Genomic DNA, 24,610 nt, shown 5'->3' on the forward strand with positions numbered 1-24,610 from the left:
CTCAGTGAAGGTCTGGTTAGTGTAGCTTGGGAAGCATTGAAGGAGAGAAAGGGGATAGGGGTGTCTTCCTTTGGAAATAAAATAAAATTTAATTTAAAAAAATACACATGCAAAGAAATCGTCTGGTAAAACCTCTCATTTTACAGATAAGGAAACCAAGACCCAGAGTTCCTTAGTCATATTTTCAATTCAATAAACATTTATTAAGCGTCTACTTGGTGCTAGGTGGGGAAAAGGCAGACAATGCTGTCAAGAAGCTTCCAATCTAATGGCTTTACATGGCGACTAAAAAGGGAAGAATTTGAACTCCAAATGCAGAGTTCCTGCCATCAGATTTAGCGCTCAGAATGGGATTATTTCTAGACAACTTCCAGACACAGACCCTACACGGACCATTCAGCCTTTCTAATCCCATACCTAAGGGTCACACCTCTCTCCTTCCCTTCTCCAGAGACTGAGCCAGAGAACCGGGGCGGGGTGATTCGCGGAAGGCGCCGCCCCGTTCCCCTCCTCGACTCGCGCACTCTCGCGGCCGTTCCGCTTTACGGCCGCCTGGAGTGGGTGGGGCAGGAGACTTCTGGGGGAAAAGGTTTCAGGGTAGGGAGGCGAGGAGGTTTGTTTGCAGCCAGCCGTAAGTGAGGGACGAGGCCGCGCGACAACTGCTGGAGGGCCACGGAGGAGGCGGGTCGGTGTTTCCCAGGCCGGGGAGGGGGTGGCAAGGGTGGTCTAAGCCGGGCCTCGGGTGGTCGGGGAGCAGGCCGGGTGGGAAGACTTGGGGCGGCGGAGGGGATAGCTGGTCTGGGCAGCATGGGACTGGCGGGAGGTACGGGGCCGCTGTCACGGGCCAGCTCCCCGGCTCGGCCTCTCCGGGCGCGGCCGGAGCCGGGGGCCTGAGGAGAAATATGTTGTCGTGTCCCCCGCAGCGCAGCGCGGTCCGGCCCGGACCTGCCCGCCATGAGGCCGCAGCAGGCGCCCGTGTCCGGCAAGGTCTTCATACAGCGCGACTACAGCAGCGGCACCAGGTGCCAGTTCCAGACCAAGTTTCCAGCCGAGTTGGAAACCCGGGTACGAAGCCCCAAGGGAAGTGCGCTGTCTCGACATCTTTCCTATAGCAATGGAAGGGGGGGATCAGCCTGGCCTCTTCTCGAAGACTTAAAGATGGGGGAACCGAGGCAGAGATGGTGGGGGTGGCATAGTCACACTAGCGCCTCAGGAAGGAGGTGCTGGGGGCGGGGGGGGGGGGGGGGCGGCCAAACTGGCTAGTAGGGTTGCCCCAGTAGCCGCGGGGCAGCTTTGTAGGTAGTATTGACTGGATGAGAGGGAAGGGTGCTTGCATCGAAAGCCTTAAGGGTAGCTTTGTATTTGGCAAAAAGAAAAAACAAAAGTTGTCCAGAGTCCTGAGCTCTTTGGTAACAGCACCCCATCCAGGGGCCTCAGAAACAAACTTGGTATCTCACTGCCCTGTTTTAAATAGCTAAGGAAACGACTATGTACCACCCCTGTAATAGGACTATCTTCCAGAAATTGACATTAAAACCAGCATTATGGAAATGTAACTCCTTTCTTCAGTATTTATGCATATATTATAAACAGTGAATTTGTATATGTATTCCCCTATTGTGGCTTCTATATAAATACTGCCGTAATAGCATTTGTGTACAGTATATATAGTATTTACTTATGGTATACATACTGCTATAGCAATATTTATATAGAAGCCAGGAACTGTGTGCCTTAATTAAAGGAGTATTTATTATTTCTATTTACACACTATTTTCTAATTACTATAGTTAGACTCAGGTTTAGTTGGGTTTTTTCCCTTGTTGACAGTTTGCTCAGAGGTGATTGGGAAGGTTGTGGGTGTGGGGCTAAGGAATGTCAGTTAAGGAATCAGTGGGTGTAGATGAGTCCATACTTGAGAAATTTCCTTAATAATAATATAGAGTTGTCTTGGGATCAGTTGGGTTGCTCTACCAGATAGTCGAGCCATTCAGAATTCTATTAGCAAATAATACCGTATCCAGCTCATAACACTGGCCCTTTCTCAATTTCCTTTAGCGGTGAGGCCAGTGGTACTCTATGCTTCAGTTTTCTCATCTTGAAAATGAAGATCATAACCACTTTATAAAAGTGTTTTTTGGATCAAATAGTATTTGTGAAATGCCACATAAATATTGAGATTATTAATACTGAAGCGGTGAGTCAGCAAAATATCAGTCATTAAGTGAAATAAATAGTGGCTCAGCTAGGCAAAACTGATTGGTATTTCTACCATAACCTTTTCCAAAACACCTGTCTTGGAATCAGTCCTACCAGCTTTTTGAAGGGGCATTAAGTAAATGAGTTGGCTATTGTCACAGGAATTTTTAAAAGTAACAGCATATTTTAAATGTTAAGATCATATGAATTAGGTGAAAATTTTTTTTTAATTTCCTCCAGAAAAGAATTAGAAACTTTGCTATCTCATTTCCTTCCTCCATACTTTACTGAAAACATTGTTTCTAAGGTCATCATTCCCTTTCCAAATACTGAATCAAATGGCCTTTCTTATTGTTTTTGTTTTCTTATATTGTTTTTGTTTTCTTTGCAGTTTTTATTATTATACTTCCCTAAAATTTTCTTCCTTGGCTTCCAAGACCCTGCACTATTTTGTGGTTCTCTTATCCTTCACTGATCCTTTTAGGAATCCTTAAGCTTTTCCTAAATGAAGGCATTCCTCAAGACTATCTCTTACTACCCTGTTTTTATCTACTTGTCTATAGATAATTCCCCAAACTAGATTTGATCCTTGACTTTCTTTCACAATATAGACCCACAGACCCACCTTGTGGCCAACATCCCAATCAGATCCTCTGCTAGCACTTCTAATTTAGCATGCCCAAAATTACATTTATTGTGTTTTGCTTATGGCAAAGGGGAAAGTACTGGATTTGGAATCAGAGGATCTGGATTCAGATTTGACTTTCTCTGCTTCTGTGACCTAGAAGTCACTACAAGTTCACTCCTTTGGGCCTCAGGTCAAAGTAAAGGAGTTGGACTAAAGGGCCTCAATAGTTCCTCGTAAGATTTGATCCTATAATTATGTCAGTGATTTCATTCAAGGTTCCTCGTCATCTGGGCTCAAATGTAGTTAGAGACGGCATGAATTCTTACTTCTGCCTCACTGAAAGTTGCCAGCTGATTAATATTTGGTCAGTTTGGCCAATATTTCATCACAGGAGCTAGTTGCTTCTTTGTACTATTTTGCTATGGCTGGATTCTTGTTTTTGTTTTTAGCTTTACTTACAATAATCCTACTCTTTACTCATATCTTCTCAATTTCTAATATAATACTTAACTTACAAAAAGTCTTTTACATCATCCATTTTCCATTTCAGTTGTCCTAGTCAAGGCTTTCATTGCCACCCATCAAGACTATTATAACAGTCTTGTGATTAGCCTTCCAGACTCCAGTGTTTCTTCCCAAACTATCCTACATACTGCTGCCAAATTAATATCAAAGCACAGTTACAATCTTGTCACTCCTCTATTTAAAACATGCAGTGACTCCCTCTTATACAAAATTAAGTTCAAAGTTAACCTTTCAAAATGTCAAAACATATCTATAACCCCCCTTTCCATCCTTGTCTCCTTCCTCTTCATATACATTTTACTCTTCATGGAAAAAAATATATTTTATTTCTCTAGTATATCTACTTTTCATACTACCCATGCTCTTTCATTCTTATTAAACGATTCCTTCCATCTAGAATGTTCTTCCCCACATTTGCCACCTGTGGAAATCTTACATTTCCCATCTAGTCACACCAGCATCCTGTTAAGTTCTTTCTCTAGTGATTTTTGAGTCGTTCCTGATTTATGCTTGTCCTCTTACTCCCAAACTAAATGTAATCTCTCCTTCTGAACTGTCATGTGACAGTTTGTATCTCTACAAATGTCAGTTTTCAATTATAAGTATGTATAGCTTTCATTATTACTCTATAAATAACTTAAGGGCAAAGATTATTTTACTGTAGTCCCTACCCATATTAATATTAGTATTTGTTGAATGGAAAAAAACTTGGGTATGCACAGTATATGCTTTCAATTCAGAATATCAAACCAGAATATAATGGAGAGGTGCTCCTTTTTCACAGCCACTTGTTTTGTATATGAATGGCTTATTTATAAGGTTTTTTTAATCTTTTTTTTAATTTTAAACATTATTTTATTTGGTCATTTCCAAACATTATTCACTGGAAACAAAGATCATTTTCTTTTCCTCCCCGCCCCCCCTCCCACCACCTTTCCCTCTCCCATAGCCAACCCACGATTCCACTGGGTATCACATGTGTTCTTGACTAGAACCCATTTCCCTGTTGTTGGTATTTGCATTAGAGTGTTCATTTAGAGTCTCTCCTCAGTCATATCCCCTCAACCCCTGTAGTCAAGCAGTTGCTTTTCATTGGTGTTTTACTACCACAGTTTATGCTCTGCTTGTGGATAGTATTTTTTAGATGCCTGCAGATTGTTCAGGGACATTGCATTGCCACTAATGGAGAAGTCCATCTCCTTCGATTGTACCACAGTGTATCACTCTCTGTGTACAATGTTTTCCTGGTTCTTCTCCTTTTGCTCTGCATCACTTCCAGGAGGTTGTTCCAGTCTCCATGGAATTCCTCCACTTTATTATTCCTTTTAGCACAATAGTATTCCATCACCAACATATACCACAATTTGTTCAGCCATTCCCCAATTGATGGGCATCCCCTCGTTTTCCAATTTTTGACCACCACAAAGAGTGCAGCTATGAATATTCTCGTACAAGTCTTTTTCCTTATTGTTTCTTTGGGGTACAAACCCAGCAGTGCTATAGCTGGATCAAAGGGCAGACAGTCTTTTATCACCCTTTGGGCATAGTTCCAAATTGCCCTCCAGAATGGCTGGATCAATTCACAACTCCACCAGCAATGAATTAGTGTCCCCACTTTGCCACATCCCCTCCAGCATTCATTACTTTCCATAGCTGTCATGTTAGCCAATCTGCTAGGTGTGAGGTGATACCTCAGAGTTGTTTTGATTTGCATCTCTCTGATTATAAGAGATGTAGAGCACTTTTTCATGTGCTTATTAATAGTTTTGATTTCTTTGGCTGAGATGTTTATAAGTTTTTAAGCTCAAATTCTTAGCTCTATTAGCCCTTGCCAAATGTACATATGCAGTGTCAGACATTAATCTTTCAAGTCTGTGTACAGCAGAATCTCACTTTATAGTCCAATTATAGGAACAAAATTTAATAAGTACTTTTCTCATTCTTACAGGAAATTGATGTTTTAAAATCTTGAAATCCTTTGTATTAGTGAACACTATGGAATGATATTGGTTCTGGTTAAGTGTGGCTTTGAAGGTTTTTTTTTTATATTTGCATAAAAACACCAGGTTATACTTTAAACAGGCATTTTTTTTAAGGGGGAAAGGGGAGAGAGAGAATGAGAACTGAGAATGAGATGTATGTACAAGGTTAAATTTTCCTTGCTTTGTTTGTTGGCAACTAGAAAGACTTCATTTTGTTGTTGTTGTTCCCCTTGCCCTAGAAATTGTTTATTGCTTTGCAATAGGCATTGATTGTCCTTTAATAATACTGTAAAGTTGGCAACTTGATTTGAGGAAAACTAATGTTTTGTAGTACTTCTAAATATGGTATGAAGAAATTCCACTGTGTAAACGTATTTGTATCTTTTTCATTATTGGTTGAAGAGTACAGTAGTTGTTAGAAGTCTATTTTCACCACTCCCTTCATTAGTGTTTCATTTCATTTGGCTTTGTTTCTAGAAGAATTCTTAAGATATTTTTATAATTTAGTCAAAATAATATTTTACATTCAGTTATAATAGAAGTATGAAGGGAATTATTTTGTAATCGAAATCAGTACATTATAGATTTTTTTAAACCTCTTTACATCTAGTGTATATAGTTACATTACCTATTTTTGCTACAGTAAACTGCTCCGGCTTTAAGCCTTTGCTTTTTCATATTCCAACAAGTATATAAGAATTCTGCAATCACAACCTGGTTCCTATTTTTTTCCCCTCTTCCAGCCTAACTTAGCTCAAATTTCTTCTTGGTAGTACTTCTCTTATCTCTTTTTTGTGATAGGTCTGACATAGGCCCAAGTGCCAAAGTAAGACACTAATACTTATCTTCCAAATGCATGAAAATAAAGTAGTGAGATTGCAATTCCTAGGTATTTTCTCCAGGCTTTTCTTACTGCATATGCTATCTGTATTTGCTGCTGGTGGTCACTTTTTAAAATATATTTTGTTCATTTTTGAAACCTAAAAAACAGTTCTTTTGACACTTGCATTTTTAGAAATTCAATTCATTCTCTTCCTATAACACAGAGTGACCTCCTTCCCCACTCCCAACCCCCTATCTCAACCTCAATATAACTAGCTCATGCTGAGTGATTTTGATCATAAAGGAAGAAAATATTTTGGAGTCTGTGTTGTGTTTCAGGTTTTGTACCATCTTGTTTCTGAGCAACTTGTAATTCAAAGAATTTTTGCCATATTATAACTTTGAAGGCACATTTTGGAACTAGATATGATTCAGTAAGAAGTAATAAGAATAGCTGTCATTTATATAGCACTTTAAGGTTTTCAAAATGCTTATAGTTTCTCTAACTTGATCTTCATGACCCCCCTGAGGAAGGTGTTGCTATTATTATTCCATGATACAAATGAGCTTAACACTATCAACTGTTAACACCTAACTGCTTCAGTATAAGTAACTGTTTCACTATAGTGTCTTTAAACCTAAATTTATTTCAACCAATTCTTGTGATCATCATTCGGTGTTTGTTCAATGCTATTCCCTCTGAGTTAATTGGTTTAGACTAACAACCCTGATGTGGACTGAAAATGTCCCACAAACCCTGCCAAATAGCTATACACAGTTAAAAGAATATAGAAACAATAACTAGTTGATTAGAATGGGGCTACCAGCTACCACTCTATAAGGCATATGAGTAGCTTAGATTATATCTCATACATAATGAGTTGTTGGTTCAGTTCCCCATTCACACAGGAATAGGTTCAAACCATGCTCAATTTCCACAATCACTGCCTTCCCCTTTGGAATCTATGCAGAATCAACCAAAAGTGACCTAAAATTGCTGTGGGGTATTTTACATGTCCTTAGCATCTCATTTACATTGCAGTTTGTTTTCCCCTACTCCCTCCTCCCCTCCCACCCAGTGGGCAAACCGAAAACCAAGGGTAAAGCCAGGAAGATCAAGGTGGACAGTGAGTAAAGTGATATCAGTTTCCTGGAGAGATGGGGCAACAACTGTCCAAACAAATGACCCTTTCTTTAATAACTAAACAAGATAAAAAGCATTCCTGAAAAACCTCTCAGCCTTTCCACCTCCAACCCTGTTTCATTTGCCTTGGCCTTTCCATCACTATTGCTATTCCATCATCAGGGCTATTCCTCTGCTTTCCTCCCTCTTGAAATAAAGCTCCCTCAGTATGGAAATTGCTTGAGTCATGAATTCTTTGGACAAGACCTCAATCTTGCCCCCCACATCATCCCAACAGTCATTTTCTCAGTGCTTCATTTGTTCCATTGGAGATCTGGTTGTTGCTTCCCCCCTTGCTCTTCTCTTATCTTGTGGGGAGGGGCCAGAAACTCTGCCCCTTCCTAGTCAGCAACTATCTCTTTAACACCTGTACCAGCCATCTCCTTCCTTTTAACAATCTTCTATTTGAGAATGATTTTTAATGTCTTATTTAACTCAAAAGTCTTGAGAATTTGTTATCTCTGCTTTAGGTACTCTGCTAATTTTCTTGCTATTTTGTTCATGATTTCCTTCATGAATTGTTCTTTCTAATTGTGCTACTGTATATCTATCACTTCAAATCTAAGATTCTGCAGTTTCCAGGCCAGAGAAAGCCTTGTAGAGGAAAAAAAGAGTTTCAACTATGAGATGTTGGTAGGTCCTTAGGAAAGATAAGATTACAGATAAAAAGGATGTGGCTTAATTGAGCTTGTTGAATTGCCAGGCCCCTTTGGAAAAGAAAAGAAGTAATCAGATTGACCTGGCAAATGACAAAGATGAGTTTTGTAGCTGCATTCGGTACTGATTAGAGTAAAAATAGGTTGGAAGTAATGGCATTAACCTAGATGTAATCAATCAAGCAATAATCAATGTATATTAATTTTGTTCCTACTATATGCTAGGCACTGTAAAGCTGTAAAGTACACAATTTAAAATGATATCTGTTTGCAGTGAGCTTACATTCTAATGGAGGAGGCAACTATATACAAAAAATCTATACAGCCCAAATATAAAGTTAATAAATACATATGTACACACAAAGTAGTTAAATGGAGAGAAGTCATTAGAAGTTGGAAGGATAAAGTAAAGTTTTATGTAGAAAACAATGTCTGAATTAAATCTTAATGGAAAAGTAGAGATTCTGTCAGGTGAAGGTTAGGAGGAAATCCACTGTAGTCATGTAGAATGACCAGTATAAAGGTACATAAACAGGAGATGAAATGGATGGTCTGAGTGAGGAACAAAGAGAAGGCCAGTTTGGCTAGAACACATTGTATAGGCAGAAGAGTAATATCCAATAAGGCTAGAAAAGTAGGTGTTCAGGAGGTATAGGGCTTTAAAATCTAAATATAGACATTTAGATTTGACCCTCAAGGGAACAGGAAGACACCAGAATTGATGAGGAAAGGAGTCATAGGGTCAGAACTGCGTTTAAGGAAAATTTTATTGTTATGAGATATTATAGTTGTGGCCAATTCTTTGTGAACCCATTTGGGGTTTTCTTGGTAAAATGGGGTGTTTTGCCATTTTCTTCCACAAGCTTATTTTATAGATGAAGAAACTGAAGCAAACAGGAGTAAGGGACTTCCCCAGGATCACACAGCTAGTGAGTGTCTACGGTGAGATTTGATCTCAGGTCTTCTTGACTCCAGGTCTAACACTATCACTGAGCCACCTAGATACCCTAAGGAAAATTAGATTGACAAAAATGTGTAGAATGGATGAGAGTAGAGAGAGAGACTTGAGGCAGAGAGATCTAGTTTGGGGGCAATTGTAACAATTCAGACAAGAGGGATATTAAGAGCCTGAACTAAGATGGTATCTGTGTGAGAGGTTAAGAGTCAGATGTAAGAAGTGTTGTAAAGGCATAAATGGCAAGGTTTGACAAATGTTTGGATATGTGGTTTGAGGAAAAGTGAGGAATCAAGGATAATATCAAGGTTACAACCTGGGAGGCTAGAAGGATGGTGGTGCCTTAAAAAAAAAAAAAGAATTTGGGAAAGAAATGAAGATTTAGAGTGGAAAATAATGAACTTGGAATATCTTAAATTCCAGATATCTCCAGGACATCCAACTTGAAATATCTAATAGACAATTGATTATGCAAGACTAAAGCTCAAGGGAAAAAAATGGAACCCTACATAAAGATCTGGGAGTCTTTTGCATAAGAGATTTTAGATGGAAGCAGATGAGATTACTAAGAGAATGTAGAGGGAGAAGAGAAAAGAACCCAGTTTAGAATAGAGTTAGAGGGCCTGAGGTGGATGAAGAATCAACAAAGGAGACAGGTAGGAGGTGAAACAGGAGTGAGTACCATCATGAAAACCCAGAGAGGAAAAAGTATTCAGGAAGAGAGTATCAGATGCAAGAGGTCAAGAAGAATTAGGACTGAGAACAGACTATTTTGTCAGAAAAGAGATCTTTGGTAATTTTCTGAAGAGCAACTTCAGCTGAATGATGAGGTCAAAAGCCAAATTACAAAGGATAGAGGAGTAAATGAGGAAAGAGGAATTGGGTAGCAACTCCTTTTTCAAGGAATTTGACTAAACAAAGAGATATATGTATTTATAGTGGTTAAATATATACCTGATCATGAATTTTAGTCATTGAAAAACAGACCAAATCAGCAGAATTTGGTGTCAAGATGGCTATCAGGAGCAGGAATCAGTGAAAGATTGAAAATAAATCTGAAATAATATCCCTGGGAGATTGGGTAAGGAGATTATAGGAATCTCATATATTGCTCAAAGAGCCAGTTGGGGCAATATCTAGGTAGTGCACTGAATAGAGAACCAGACCTGGAGTTGGGAGAACTTGGATTCAAATGACCTCAGACATTTACTAGCTGTATGACCCAGGGCAAGTTATTTAACCCTAATTGCTTAGCCTTTACCACCCCTCTGCCCTGGAATTGATATATAGTATTTATTTTAAGACAGAAGGTAAGAGTGTTTTTGTTTTGTTTTGTTTTTAAAATCAGAAGGCTTTGGTGGAATTAATTATAATACCTTAGTTTATACCATATGCTCAATTTGAGATGTTAACAATATACAATTAGATAATCTAAAAGAAATACATAGGTAGACAGAAAAGGAAAACCATGACTGCATTCTCATTAACATATTAGTAGAGGGGGCAGCTGGGTGGCTCAGTGGATTAAGAGCCAGGCCTAGAGATGGGAGGTCCTGGGTTCAAATGTGGCCTCAGACACTTCCCAGCTGTGTGACCCTGGGCAAGTCACTTGACCCCCATTGCCTAGCCCTTACCACTCTTCTGCCTTGGAGCCAATATACAGTATTGACTCCAAGATGGAAGGTAAGGGGTTAAAAAAAAAGTTAAGAGTTAAATCACTTGGAAATTAGTATAAAGGGAAGAATAGATAATATTGAATCCTACAAATATTTAATGTCAGTGGAAGTTAATTGTTTAATTTTCATTGTCATGACCAGCAAACATATAATGCTAATTTCTCAAAAATCTGAAATAGAATATTACACATTGTTTTCTCAAAAACTTAACTTTTTCTTTTCTGCTTGTCCTACAGATTGACCGACAGCAGTTTGAAGAAACAGTTCGTACTCTAAATAACCTTTATGCAGAAGCAGAAAAGCTTGGGGGCCAATCGTATCTTGAAGGCTGTTTAGCTTGTTTGACAGCATATACTATCTTTTTGTGCATGGAAACACATTATGAGAAGGTAAAATTTTATGAGAATATAAAGCATTTGCCTTCTTGTTTTCTCTAAAGTTCATCATAATGTACAAGTGACCATGTGTTGTTAAAGACGATATTTGTGAAGCACATGTTCTTAGAGGCTCTCTGAATCGGCCTTGCTAAGGCCAATGTGTGGAGAGACTGATCACCAGGCAACACATTTTTCTGAGTGTCACAATTCATAAAAACCATCTGATCAGGTATTAGCAGATTGGCAGTCCATATCAGTGGAGGGAGTACCCACCCCCAAAAATTCTAGATGTTTGAGGTTTTGAAAAATAAGTATTTGCTTTTAAACAGCTTTCTGGGGACACTTAAAATGTAATAGTATGTGAGTTAATTTTTTGCCCCGAATATTCAAAGTACTTATGAATGAGCACTCTTTCACTTTTAGAAACAGACCAAAATAATTATTCCTGAACAAAAGTACCATCATTTACATAGCTCTAGACTTTTAAGCCAAGTATTTAGTTCAAGAGTTTATTTACAAAAACTCTTGTTTATAAGAAAACTCAGTTTTCATTAAAAAAAAAATTTTGCTAATCAAAGCCAACATATTACTGATTTTATACAACTTTTAAAAGAGAAATGACTGTATAGCCATTGTAACAGGTATATATGTCCCATAATACAGTAATGTAACCTATTTTTATTGGGGCAGCTAGTTGGCAGTGTAGAGAGTTATAGGCCTGGAATCAGGAAGACTCATCTTCTGAGATCAAATTTAGGCTCAGACAATAGCTGTGTGACCCTAGGCAAGTCACTTAACCCTCTTTGCCTCATCTATAAAATGACCTGGACGAGGAAATGGCAAACCATTCCAGTATTTTTGGCACAAAAATCCGAAGTTGGGTCACGAAGTGTCAGACAAAACTGCTTAACAACAATCCTGTATTATACATTGCATGAGAAATGTGCTTTTGCTACCTCAAGTTTGCCTTCTGGGTAAAATAATTTATTTTAAAATATTAAGATACTTAGATGTATGCAGTATATACTTGTTTTCCAAACTCAGAAGATTTCGACCTAAGCACTTGTAGTATTATCTACTAGCAGAGAAGTCATAGCCTTTCAATCTTAAATAGCATGACATCAGAAATGTTAAGTGGTTCATATCTACTTTTAGAAATTGCATCTTCCTTTCTGATCATGTATGATGTTCCCATACACCTTTTAATAAGTAAAGGATTGAAATATAATAATTTGCTTGGAGATTGGCATTCAAAGCTTGATAATCTAATATTTCTGAACTGAAGCGAAAGAAACATTGCCACAAAGTACCTTATTCATGTTTAATTTTATATATATATATATATATATATATATATATATATATAGAGAGAGAGAGAGAGAGAGAGAGAGAGAGAGAGAGAGAGAGAGAGAGAGAGAGAGAGAGAGAGAGAGAGAGAGAGATGCACATATGAATAAGAGTAGTTTCACTCTACCTTTTAGACTTGGTGACAAACTATCAGTTTGTAATAAACTTCATTATTTAGGTATCTAATGAAATTTCTCTTTGGAGAACAGTTAGGCAAACCTAGGACTGACATCAACAATAAACATAGCTATTTGAGAAATGAGAAATGTTTAGCCAAATCTCTTATAAAATATAGTTTTTAAACATGATATTAGTAATAGTAGTAGATTTTTCATCTGATTTTACAAAAATCATAACATTTTCTGCTGCTCTGAAATTTAGGTTAGAAGATTTAAACTTTTTCCTTTAAGATATTTAGCATTTTAAAAATAATCTTTTATTTGGAATATTGATGAAGTATTGAAACACTTCCCAAAAAAGCATTATAGATTTTAATTTGAAACTTCAGAAAGTAGTTCATTATTAAACTCAAAGGAAATTTTGATCTTATAGATATTTTTCTATTTACACTTCAACTGGGAGTTCTTATTTTTCTACTTAATCAAGGATCTCTTCTGTGCTATTTGGTATAACAAGTACATTTGATCCATAAGCCAAACAAGATACAGCTACATTTAAATATGATATTGTAGAAAAAAGATGTAGTTAGCTAAATCAATAAAAATTAAGGAATTGAACCAATTATAATTTCATTATTGAGTGACTTTTTTAGTATCTTTTATAAATATTCATTTTTTATTGTTCAAGAAAAATAAAGAATCTACATAGAAGTTACCCCTTAGAGTTATGTAATTCATTTATCAGTAATAACAGTAATAGATTATTTTTAGTTTTGCATATTTTAAAACTTGAAAATCCTAGGCTACAAAGACAAATGCAATAGAATTAATGAAAATGTATGTTTTTGGTGCGATCAGCAATTTTGATGTTTTTTCCTACAAATTTAGTTAGGAATATCTTCTCTGCACAATATTATTTAAAAGTAAAGGAAAAATAAGGACCTCGCTATTAATTTATGATGCTATGCCACTGTTTTTAGAGAACAGGAAAGCCCATATAAAACTACACTCTGAACTGTCAACTGTCAAAAAATATAAGGAAGTTATCTACTTATAAATCCAAAAGAACTGACATAAAAATGCAAGAACTTTTGTTACCTTTAAAGGAAAAAAAAGGCTGAATCCTGAAAGGGTTGAGAAGTTGGGGGATCCAGCATTCTTCATTTGGATAAATTCTATGTTATTTTCTCTTGAAGGTTAAGTTGGTCTCACTCCAATTTAGTTTTCTCAGGGAGAAGTTGGCCATTCTTAAAGCTTAGTGTAGTTAAGAATGCTTTATCTTTGTCCACATTTTATAAAACATGGTTATGTTGAAGGCTTAAGGAAGGGAATAGCTTTTGTTGGATGCTATAATTTGCCAGAAATCGAAATGATGAAAAAAATGACTGAAACTCTGCAGATGAAAGGATTGTTGGTTTAAGATGTTGCCTAGAAAGTGCCCTTTCTAGGATTCTGAATGAATTTAAGGATAATTAAGCTGCTCCGTTACTGAAGGGACCAAAAAGTTGTGTTTTTTTTTTTAACACCTTATTTGGGATAGTGATGGTTTCTACAAAATACTTAACAGGATCTGGAATCTCACACACACAATTGTCTTCTTTCTAAATGGTGTTCAAGTGTACATTATTGCTATCAAAGCTTAAATTAAAACCTTACTCAACAAAAGTTGAATTTAATAGAACAAAATGGAGTGTTATTTCCCTGGTAGTAATCTCTACCCAATGAGGGAGGGAGGGAAGCTTTTCTGAAGGCATCCTTTCTTTGAAATCAGTCATGCAGACATTTTCTGAGAGAGTATCCTTGCGTTCTAATGGATTGGGGTGAGGGGATACTGAATCTCCAATTTCCATTTCTGGCAGCTGAACCGAGAGAGAAATTGGAGAGTTTGAGAGATTTGAGCTGGCCATTTTTATGGCGTATTTCCTTCCATTCATTATTTGTGCATGATTGACAGGTAGTGATAGAGAGATAGGAGGTAAGACTTTTTGCTTCTTAAAGATTAACTGAATTCAAACTTCTCTTGAAATTGAAAGTAGGAAAACATTACTGAAGGTAAATTTGTTCTGGGAAGAACTCCTTTTCTCTAGGGATATTAGCATAAATTTATTGTCTTATTATTTATAGAGCTCCTTTCCAAGCTAGCTACCCTTTGAAGAATTTATGTTAAGTATTTGTCATCATCTTTTAAAAACTGGCTAATTAGTAATAGTATAGAATATTGAAATGTAAACTAGTTTATAATCACACTCTAGATTGCCATACTCAAAAACCCAGTACATAAATAACCTAAATTTTAAAAGTTAATTTTTTACAAAATTTCTACAAAATGTTCTCCCTTTTTCTAATTTTAATCTACAATTAGTATTCATTTAAAGAAATATGTAGAAATCAGAACCTCATATTTAAGAGTTTTTTTGAGGTTCCTTTAAAAATTAGACCAAAAGAGGAGTTGTGTATTTGAAAATAAACTGATTTTTTTTTTCCATTTCTAGTTGATAATGTTTCAGATACTTGTGATTTCATTGGCAGGGGTACTCCTTCCATTTATGCAGACTGCAATCTGCTTGAAGTCTTAATATTCAGCTTTTGTCAGTTATAAGAACTGAAACACTGCATCTATCACCTGGTGACCAGCCTTTTGGTGGTGAAATTCTCAGTTCAGCTAGGCTGGTCCTCAGACACAAAAACCACATTTAAAGATTTTCTAACTTAGTAGGAATTGCCAGTGTAATTATTCTACTCTGTTAACATAGCAATTGAGAACTCAAGATCACTTAATTGCCATCATATTCCAATAGGTTTAAATTTCTTTCTTATGTCCCAAAATTTCCTTTATTGAATCTGAAGAATTCATGGTAGTAGAATTTACCTTGAATTCTGTCTGGGTATTGCCTCCATTTTCCTTGAGTTGTTTAAACCTTGGTGTTGTTTATCAGTCTAGCAGTTCACTTGTATAGTCAAAGACAAGGACTAACATTATACTTCATGCTCTTGAAAGTGATCATAGTATCAGGAATTTAGTTACTGAGAAACTCAGGATACTAAAGGTCAAGGATATTATAAAGAAAATAGTCATGCTGGTTCTGAAATAACCGTTTTAACCTTTGTCACAGTCATTTTTTTTAAACCCTTATCGTCTGTCTTGGAATCAATACTGTATATTGGTTCCAAGTGAGAAGAGTAGTAAGGGCTAGGCAATGGGGGTTAAGTGACTTGCCCAGGGTCACACAGCTGGGAAGTGTCTGAGGCCACATTTGAACCCAGGACCTCCCATCTCTAGACCTGACTCTCAATCCACTGAGTTACCCAGCTGCCCCCTGTCACAGTCATTATTACCTAAAATAATTGTCCTCTACTATCTATTCAAAAGGAAAAAGAAAAATAACTAAAATTAACTTTAAGGTGAGACTAAAGAACAGTCCTTGATCATAGAAGATATTTTAACAAAACTGTTCATTGAAAATCAGCCATATTCCTTAAGTAACAATAGACAGACTTTCACTGTGCAGTTTCACTACTGTGTTATTAAGCATTTCTTATATGTGGTGCACAGTGCTAGACATTAGGGATACAAAGGTGAAAAATGGCAAATCTCTGCTCTCAAGGAGCCTAAAGTCTAGGATATTTGGGGACTTATTAGACTTCAAATTAATAATGAATCAGTAACAGGACATGGCACCCTCCCCTCCAAAAAACCAGTGTTGTTTTAGTCTGTGTTAAGAAGACAATAGTATTCACAACAAAGGAAAATTATATATATGTATGTAATTTATATAAAAATTATCCCTACAGTACTCTTCCCTGATCAAACCACATCTTAAATATTGTTATTTACTTTTTGGCATGTCCTTCATAATCTGTCTTGACTTTAGTCACAGCCATGCCAGAGGAGGTTGACTTGACATGAAGGGATATGAAGTCATACTATACAAAGGTCAATTGGAGGAGAGGGAGATTTTTTAACCCAGCAAATTAAAACTTCAGGGGCTAGCTGTTCACAAAGAATTTGTGGAAGAAATTGGTTTTTTCTGCTTGACCCCAGGAGATAAAAGTGATTAGCAGTTTTAGAGTTTTGATTCAATATCAGGGAAAGCTTCTAACCCTCAAGGTTGTCTAAGAGTGGAATTTGAGTTTGCCCCACTGGAGGTTTTCAAGTGGTAACTCACTGACCAGAGTTCATTATTTACCTTATAAGGGATTATTAGTTAAGTTACAGACTGCCATTAGAGTTCCTTCCCGCTCTGAGACTCTGTGATTATTGTCAAATGCGGCAGAAAGAGACATATCAAATAAATGCTGCATGAGGACTGAGATTGGATTTATTAATCATTAGTGACTTCTTGGTGCTGTTGTAAGGGTTTATAAAGTCCCCAAACTGCAGCCCCCTGAGGCCATTTATCTGGCTCCCACGGTACTTCTGGAAGGAGCACCTCTTTCATTGGTGGTCAGTGAGAGGAGCACTGTGTGTGGTGGTGCCACAAAGTGTGGCATCACTCGTGTACAATACTACTTCCAGTGACATAATCCTTTGCGTGGCGCCTTGTTCTAGAATGAGGTGCCATGCAAAGGATTATGTGTCTGCACAATGGAAGACATCAGCATGGTGAGCAGCGATCTGGGGGAGGGGATTCCACACTGTGTATACTGCTGCCTGGTATAGTGGTGGCGATGATGGGCCTGTGCAAGGTGTGACAGGACCATCGCAGTCAGTGCTGCAGCCTCCACTATCCCAGACAGCGGTATACAGATTTGTTCATAGTCCGGTCCTCCAACAGTCTGAGGGACAGTGAACTGGCCCCCTGTGTGAAAAGTTTGGGGACCCTGGTATGGTAAGTAGACCATGAAGAAGTAGAAGTAGCAAGTATGTATTACTCTTTCTATTTATTATAATTTTCTTCGATGCCTTCCTTTTATTGATCATCTGCAATTTATCCTATATATAGCTTGTTTTTACATGGTTGTTTGCATCTCATCCCCTCCCCCCCCATTAGAATGAGATCCTTGAGGACAGAAACCATCTTATTCTTTGTATCCTTAGTTCTTAGCAACAGTGCCTTAATAATAAGGTGCTTAATAAATGTTTATTGATTGGCCTACTACTGCTTGAGTGAAAGACAGACATCAAGCCAGAAGAATTTCAGTATGCCCTGCTTTAAAACTTTTAATGAAAGTGCCTGAATTTTTCATGCAGTGAGCTGAAACTTAAAAAGGACCTCCACTAAAAATCTAAAAAGGCTAGGTGTTTCTTTCCAACAGGTTCTGAAGAAAATCACCAAATATATTCAGGAACAGAATGAGAAGATATATGCTCCCCAAGGCCTCCTTCTAACAGACCCAATTGAGAGAGGACTTCGTGTTGTATCTTTTTGTTTTTGGTAAAGAGAAGAAAACTAAAATGAAAATAATTTGGCATAGGCTAGAAACAATTTTATATAGATTTTACCACCTGACCTAGAAAGTTTTGTGTCTGTTACTTGACTTCTTTCTACAAACTATTTCCTTTGGTATCTTCTTACTTTTTGTGTTTTGCAAACTGTTCAGTATTCTAGATACCATTTTTGGTTGTTCTGAGGGCAACTTGTAGTAATATTGGTTTTGATATGAGTAATGCTTTTCAGCTGCAGAGATCTCTGAACCAAAAGCCCTTTTGAAATGGATAAACTCAGTGTGTGGTAGAACTTGTCATCCAAATGAATTACAGTTCCATAGGTTCATCTGACTGTCAGTTACCTAAAACAATTACAGCTGCCAGATGTTTGATTTCATTACCCTTGACATATTGTGCACATTTTCAGAAGCCATGAGCTTTGAGAAGCAGTGGGTGAATTGGACAAATAAATTAGAAACAATTAAGGTAGATTAATTAATAATTAATTGGAATTTTAGATTATATAATCCCAGTCCCACTAATACAGGTTAGCAACATATTGTACCTGATTGTTTTATAGTTGCTTGGGACATTGAAAGGTTAAATTAACTTTCCCAAGGTTACATAGTCAGCATTCATCAAAAGTAGGACTTGAATCCATGTCATCCTGATACAGATATGCCCTCTACTACTATTACCACTACTGTCATTACTAGCTAGCATTTATATAGCACACTAAAATTTGCAAAGCACTTTACAAATATTATCTCATTTTATCCTCACAACCACTCTGGGAGGTAGATAATATTAATAGCCTCACTTTGCCAATGAAGAAATTGAGGCAAACAAAGTTTAAGTGACTTGCCCAGACTCACACAGCTAGTAAGTGTCTGAGATTTACATTTCGACTTAGATCTTCCCAACTCAGAGTGTAAGTCCAGCACTCTATCCATTGCACCTTCTAATTGTTTCTATCCATTATGCTTCCACTGCCTTTGGTGAGGTGGGAGGGGCCAGGAATCCCAATCCTGTTTTGTTAAACACAGTATATGTTTCACTACACTTGAGAGTTGGAAGACATATATTCTTATGTTTATTGAAGTTTTTCCAAATCTATAAAACTATGAAACTGAACAGATGCTACATAAAAATAAAATGAATGAGAAGAAATGAGCCAAAATCTATCCTGATAAAATAACACATGGGAAAACTGATAATCTTTGATTTTTAATGATGATGTTTTGATATGAAGCAAAATTTAGAATAAAAACAATTCTCAAACTAATCAGTAAATGGGAAATTTTTTTTGAGTTAAGTAAAAATTATTTCAAAGGATATTTAATAAGTGATTTTAATGACAATATCAGAGCAGGGGATATAGAGCTGCATTTTTTTAAAAATCAACAATGGCGGTGACAATGGTTAGCAAATTGAACTCATCTTTTACCATATTTAGTCTCCAGTGATATATTTTCTTAACAGCTTTACAATATAGATTGAAATTACCATTTATGAAGACAGAGGCATGAGCAGTGGGAGATAAACCATGGAGTCAAAGGTAAATAACAAATTAGAGGCCCATTTTTTAAAATTTTCTGAACATTCAGAATATGTAGAATTTTTCTTCCCCACTGCATGGAAGTAGAAAACCTTTTTAAACCTTGTATGGGAGAATCATCAATAGTTGCTACATATAGTTGAATGGTGTTGTCTTTAAATAAGTAATTATATTAGTATAATATGTAAAAGCTGGCTTAATCAACATTAAATTTGGTTAGATAGAAATCTAAATCTAATTTTGTCTATATTGTGTCAGATTATTTTTATATATTAGACTAGCCTCCTCACATGACTGCTCAGGCCCTGCCATCAATCAGTTCACATAGAAATGTGAGTACCAGCAATTCAATTCAACAAACGTTTGTTAAGGACTTACTATATGCAGGGCATTTGGGATATAAAGAAAGGCAAGCCTAAGGGCTTTGGGATACATGTGTGTTGGGGAGGGACATGTGCTTTATTTGCTATCTAATGTTTATGTTTAGAGAAGTCACTTTAGCTGGTCTAGTAAACTGTACATTGGCCTCAAGAGGGAGATAAAATGGATAGAGAGCTGACTCTACCCAGGATGTCCCAGGTTCACATCCCAACTCTGCCACATGCTGGCTATGACCCTGGGAACAAGAGAACAAAACCTCTCTACACCCAAAGCAGCTCTCAAACCATTGCAGAGAAGGGCCTAATCTACCTTGGAAAAGAGAGTTTTCTCTTCTGTAAAGTCACAGGGCCAGTTCCTGACCCAACCTGTGAAACTAAATATCACTGTCTGCCCTTCAGGAATATCAAGTAAATAAGTAAGTTACTATTACCAAAAGATCTGTAACTCCCATCATGCTGTGGCCCTCCTACTGTTCTGAACTGTTCTTTAGTTCTCTGAAACCCTGAGCTACCTCCAGCCGGCCATGGTGCAACAGCACCTCCTTCAGAGGAGAAAGTGCTAGTGTTCCTCGCTTCTGCCAATTTCTCCAAATTGTGGCAAATCTTTGAAGAGGTTGAATTCTGGGTTCCCCTGAAGATCTGCTCTTGATAGCTTTCTCAACTGGTTGCTGTCATGGACTAGTGCCCTGCACAGTGGCAGAGTATAGCAAAGATAGACAGGTTTTTCCCAGATGTGGGAGGGTCCACATAGAAAACAGATTTTCATGGAGTTTAAATGCTCTAATTTTCCCTCCTTTGCCTCAGGATTTTTTCAACACTTTTGAAGAACAAAGCTATTAGTGGCTTCCACACAGTTTATTTACAACTCTGGATCAAGTTAGACTCATTCTTTTCAAAAAACTGTCTAACCTGGCATCAGAAAATATTGCCTGAATTTATTTTCCTTAAAACCCAAAGATGTAAATGATGATACTTGTGTCAATAATTTATTTCTTATAAGAAAGACTTAGATAGCATATTTTGTGATATGTAGTGTTACTTGTCTATACAGTTTTTGATTTACAATTTCCTAACAGATTTCTAAAAATGAACAATCAGAAACCTTATGTGTGGTTTTTGTTACATGCCATTGAAATAAGTTTATCAATTGCAGCTGCGTTAACTTGGCAAAATTCGTTTGTCATGACTCATTTTGCAGCTATTATTGCTAAACAGAATGTTTTTCTGAGGTAGTATGGGGTTTAGAGCAATTACACACAAGAGGCTAATCTATCAATCTTCAAACAACTGTGAAATTTTTGAAATAGTAAAGATTTACATTAAGAACTTCTGGATAGTTTCATGAATTGCAAATATTTTTGTTCAACACAATTGTGTTTTTAAAGCTGTATGTTTGTCAGAGGCAGATCCCAATATGGGCTGGGATTATGTCAAACAGCTGTATGAATGAATGTGTGTGAGGGTCTGTGAAAGTATACTTAATGCTTCACCAGTCCCTGCACATATACTCCCTGGATCAAATCTGCAGGTTGTCCAGAAATTAAAGTTCATTTGGGGAGATTAAATGTATATTCTAACAAAAGAATGCACAATAGAAAAATGACCTTCTATTAAAGTATCATTTTTGTCACTGTACAATTTAGTTTTTGTAAAGCACCATGGAAAGCATTTTGCAAATATGCCAGTACTCTCACAGCCCTGTGAGGTACCTACCATTATCTCTCTCAGGTTTCTCATGTGAAAAAGAGAAGTGATTTGCCCAGTGTCACAATAAAAAAGTAACTTCAGAAATCTGAAATTTTGGTTTCTACACCATTCTACTAGACGAAATATTAGCTAGTGCAAATCCAGAAAAACCCCTAGGTAGACTCCCCTAACAAAATAGAACTACTCTATGAGCATGTCAGTTGGTTCAGAAGAGAGAAATAAAAGTACACTTTAATATTTCTTTATAGCTTTCTAATACCTCATGTTGGTTCCTTTTTTCAGAGTCCACATAAGAATGGGACTCTCTTCTGTCCACCGGCCAACTGCAGAGTATCCCCTACCTCCTCTCCAAGCATCATTCCTTTGTATCTGCTGCCAGAGCCATGGTGCCATTCTACTCCAAGGACTAACTTTCTAAAATTCCGCTCCTGGGGTGACATCTAGTCACTCAGCATCCACTTTGTGTCTTTAAACTGTGTAGGACTCTGTAATCTTTGTAGTTATTTCTGGGAAAATATAATGAAGCATTTAACTTTTTAAATTCAAAACAATTTAATAAAATGAGCTGGGTAAATGAGCCCAATCCAAAATCCATTTCTTGTTTGCCACCACGACTATTGTTTCCACTCAATAGTTTTGCTGTCATACCAGGTGTTTTTTTTTATTTCAGCAAGTCATATCAAGGGTTGGTTTCATTTCTCCTGAATTGGAGAATGCCTTTTCTTCAGGGTATGGTTTTTGATGAGGGGGTAAACCATGCCTGTGGCCTGCTGATACATCTAGACCTCAAGGAATTCACAGGATTGTGAGAAGATCTGTTTCTACTCTTAGTTTCTCATACTGAAGAAGCTCATTGGAAAGATAATGTATAACGCTATTTGTTTTTAATGTAGCACTTATTACTAAGTGAACCAGTATTTCATGTGATTTCCCGTTACCTTGATTCTCCTTTGAGAATTTTATATCATTACTGCATTGCCATGAACATTGGGAGGATATAGTATGTGTTCTTTATTTTATTAAAACTATGTAAGCACAATAAAGTGGATGCTAAACCATCAAACCTATAGACATCCTTGCTCTGTCCCTTGATGTGTGATAAGCAAGTGTAATGAATATTTTCCGTATGGCTTTATTATAAATATAACTTTTGGGGGGAAATTTTGGTAGGAATAATACTGTATGTGCTTATTTTTAACTATTTCCACTAGCAAGACTTATGAATCTTAAACCTTTCTTGAATTCAGTATTCAGGATGCACATAGTGTAATAATTAGTTCAGGTAAAATAACATGAATGTTTCCTGAGTAAAATTCCCCCAAATCTTAAGTTAATATTTGTTTTTCTTCTACGTACTTTCTTCATGACAGTGTTTCCCAAGACCTTGAAATTAAGTTAATCATTATGGCGTGAGAACATTGTTCTTTGGAAATAGCTAAGGGATTTACTAGAAAAGAATGGAAGAATTTAAAGTTCTACTTTAAGTGATATTGTAGGTGCTAATACTGGATCTAATCTTCCAGATTTAATTTCTTTTATGAATTTGTTAGTCATTTACCTAAATCCCAGAGGCGTAATATTTTAATTGTATAAAAACCTTTTTGTTTTTCTATAGCTTGTAACAGTATGTCTGTCTGCCTTTCACACCCATTGCAATAACTTTGCCCAAATATTAATGCATTAGTAAAACTTTTCTTAAATAAATTGTCTGTTATATTTGCTTGATAGTTTTGTGGGAAATTTCATTTGATAATGTTGTATATCTTCTTAATTGTTTCTTCTAAGGTATTCCATGATGCCTGAGTTTTTCCATTTTGACTTAAAAAAAAATTTCCTGGGGCAGCCAGGTGGCTTAGTGGATAGAGAGCCAGAACTAGAGATAGGAGGTCCTAGGTTCAAATTTGACCTCAGATATTTCCTAGTTATGTGACCCTGGGCAAGTCACTTTAACCCCAGTTGCCTAGCCCTTACCACTCTTCTAACTAGGAACCAATACTTAAGATTGATTCTAAGACAGAAGGTAAGGCTTTTTAAATAATAATAGTTCCTTATGTTTATTTAGCACTTTATACTTTTCAGATCTCTTTCATATAAGTTAACATATCAGAATCTTACAGATTAAGTCAGTGTATAGCCAAAAATGCTGCAGTGAAAGAATCTTAATGTGATTGGTTGCATTGGGGAGTAATGGGAATATTTTGTAATACTCAATAGCCCATGCTTTGATAGATTGTTAGGCAATATTATGTGTATTATCATCCCACCTAAAGAAGCTTATCACCCTAAGTTTTAAGTTGCTTCTTCATCCAAAATATCACTTTATAGACACCAGAAATTGAAGTTTACCTTAGGTAAATTCCCTTCAATATGATGGATTTAGAATTAAATAGATTCTCTGGATCGAAGTCCTGGTAGAAGCCATAGTTTGTATTAGTATTAACAATGATTTTTCAGTTATGTAAATAAAGCTTCCAATAAAGTCCTTTGTTATCACTAAGGCATGAAGGGGAGCCGGGATCCTTGAAGGTTGTGTCAACAAGGGTGTAATCTCTAGCAGTATAACTGGAATATAGTTGTAGTTGTTTTAAAATGTCTCATCGCTAGAAGTTGGCCACCTGATGACCTTTTTTTAAAGGCCATGGGATATTCATGATTATCTGCTAAAGAATGGAGAGGTCAAATTATTTGATGATGAGCCCACATTGACAAAATCACCAGTCTTTGAAGTGCATAAATGTAGGGAGAAAGTACAATGGTGCTTGAAACAAACTTCAGGGAAGAAGGGAAATAACCTAAGAGGATGTCATGCCATTGTCTAGTCTAGATACTTGAGGATTAAACCTCTCTCTTATACTACACAGTCTATCTTTGCTAATCTAGGAATCTTCAGTCAGAATTTCTGAGATCCTAAATGTTGTTTAGTACCCCACAGAAATCTAATGCCAACTAGTGTGAGAAGAGAAAAGATTTCTGTGGTTCATTCTCAGTGAGTTTGCTAGCAGAGGCACTAAAGAACTATTCCTCAGCCTCTTGGGTTGTGTATTGGAAGGGTAAGTAACCTTGGGCTCTAGCACAAGGAAAACTGGTTTTCATTTCTGTAAAGAAATTTGGAATTATATGAAAAGCTA

The 24,610-nt window shown here is 36.8% G+C and overlaps 1 protein-coding gene across 3 annotated transcripts; it reads left to right on the forward strand.

Moving 5' to 3' along the window:
- Positions 1–525: 525 nt before the first annotated feature.
- Positions 526–23,209, forward strand: GOLGA7 (golgin A7). 3 transcript variants are annotated; one of them, XR_008915558.1, is made up of 7 exons: positions 534–685; positions 924–1,065; positions 10,863–11,015; positions 17,726–17,827; positions 19,333–19,395; positions 19,654–19,727; positions 21,765–23,209. XR_008915558.1 is itself a non-coding variant. In XM_001372990.5 (6 exons), exons 2-5 carry the CDS (start codon positions 955–957, stop codon positions 19,378–19,380), a joined length of 414 nt encoding a protein of 137 aa, XP_001373027.1. In that variant the 5' UTR covers positions 526–685; positions 924–954; the 3' UTR covers positions 19,381–19,395; positions 21,765–23,209. The 3 variants fall into 3 exon arrangements, 2 of the variants coding, with proteins under 2 accessions (XP_001373027.1, XP_056669549.1); XM_001372990.5 differs by lacking the exon at positions 19,654–19,727 and having other exon boundaries at positions 526–685; XM_056813571.1 differs by having other exon boundaries at positions 19,333–23,209.
- Positions 23,210–24,610: the final 1,401 nt, after the last annotated feature.

The sequence above is a fragment of the Monodelphis domestica genome, chromosome 1, assembly GCF_027887165.1.
Source record: "Monodelphis domestica isolate mMonDom1 chromosome 1, mMonDom1.pri, whole genome shotgun sequence".
Classification (NCBI taxonomy): Eukaryota; Metazoa; Chordata; class Mammalia; order Didelphimorphia; family Didelphidae; genus Monodelphis; species Monodelphis domestica.

What these genes read in the sequence shown, in the direction of transcription:
- GOLGA7 (XM_001372990.5), top strand. Translation starts at nt 955, where the DNA reads ATGAGGCCGCAGCAGGCGCCCGTGTCCGGCAAGGTCTTCATACAGCGC. An exon ending in CAGCCGAGTTGGAAACCCGG is followed by an intron (nt 1,066 to 10,862) that starts GTACGAAGCCCC and finishes CTTGTCCTACAG; the next exon opens with ATTGACCGACAGCAGTTTGA. An exon ending in TTGAGAGAGGACTTCGTGTT is followed by an intron (nt 17,828 to 19,332) that starts GTATCTTTTTGT and finishes TTTACAATATAG; the next exon opens with ATTGAAATTACCATTTATGA.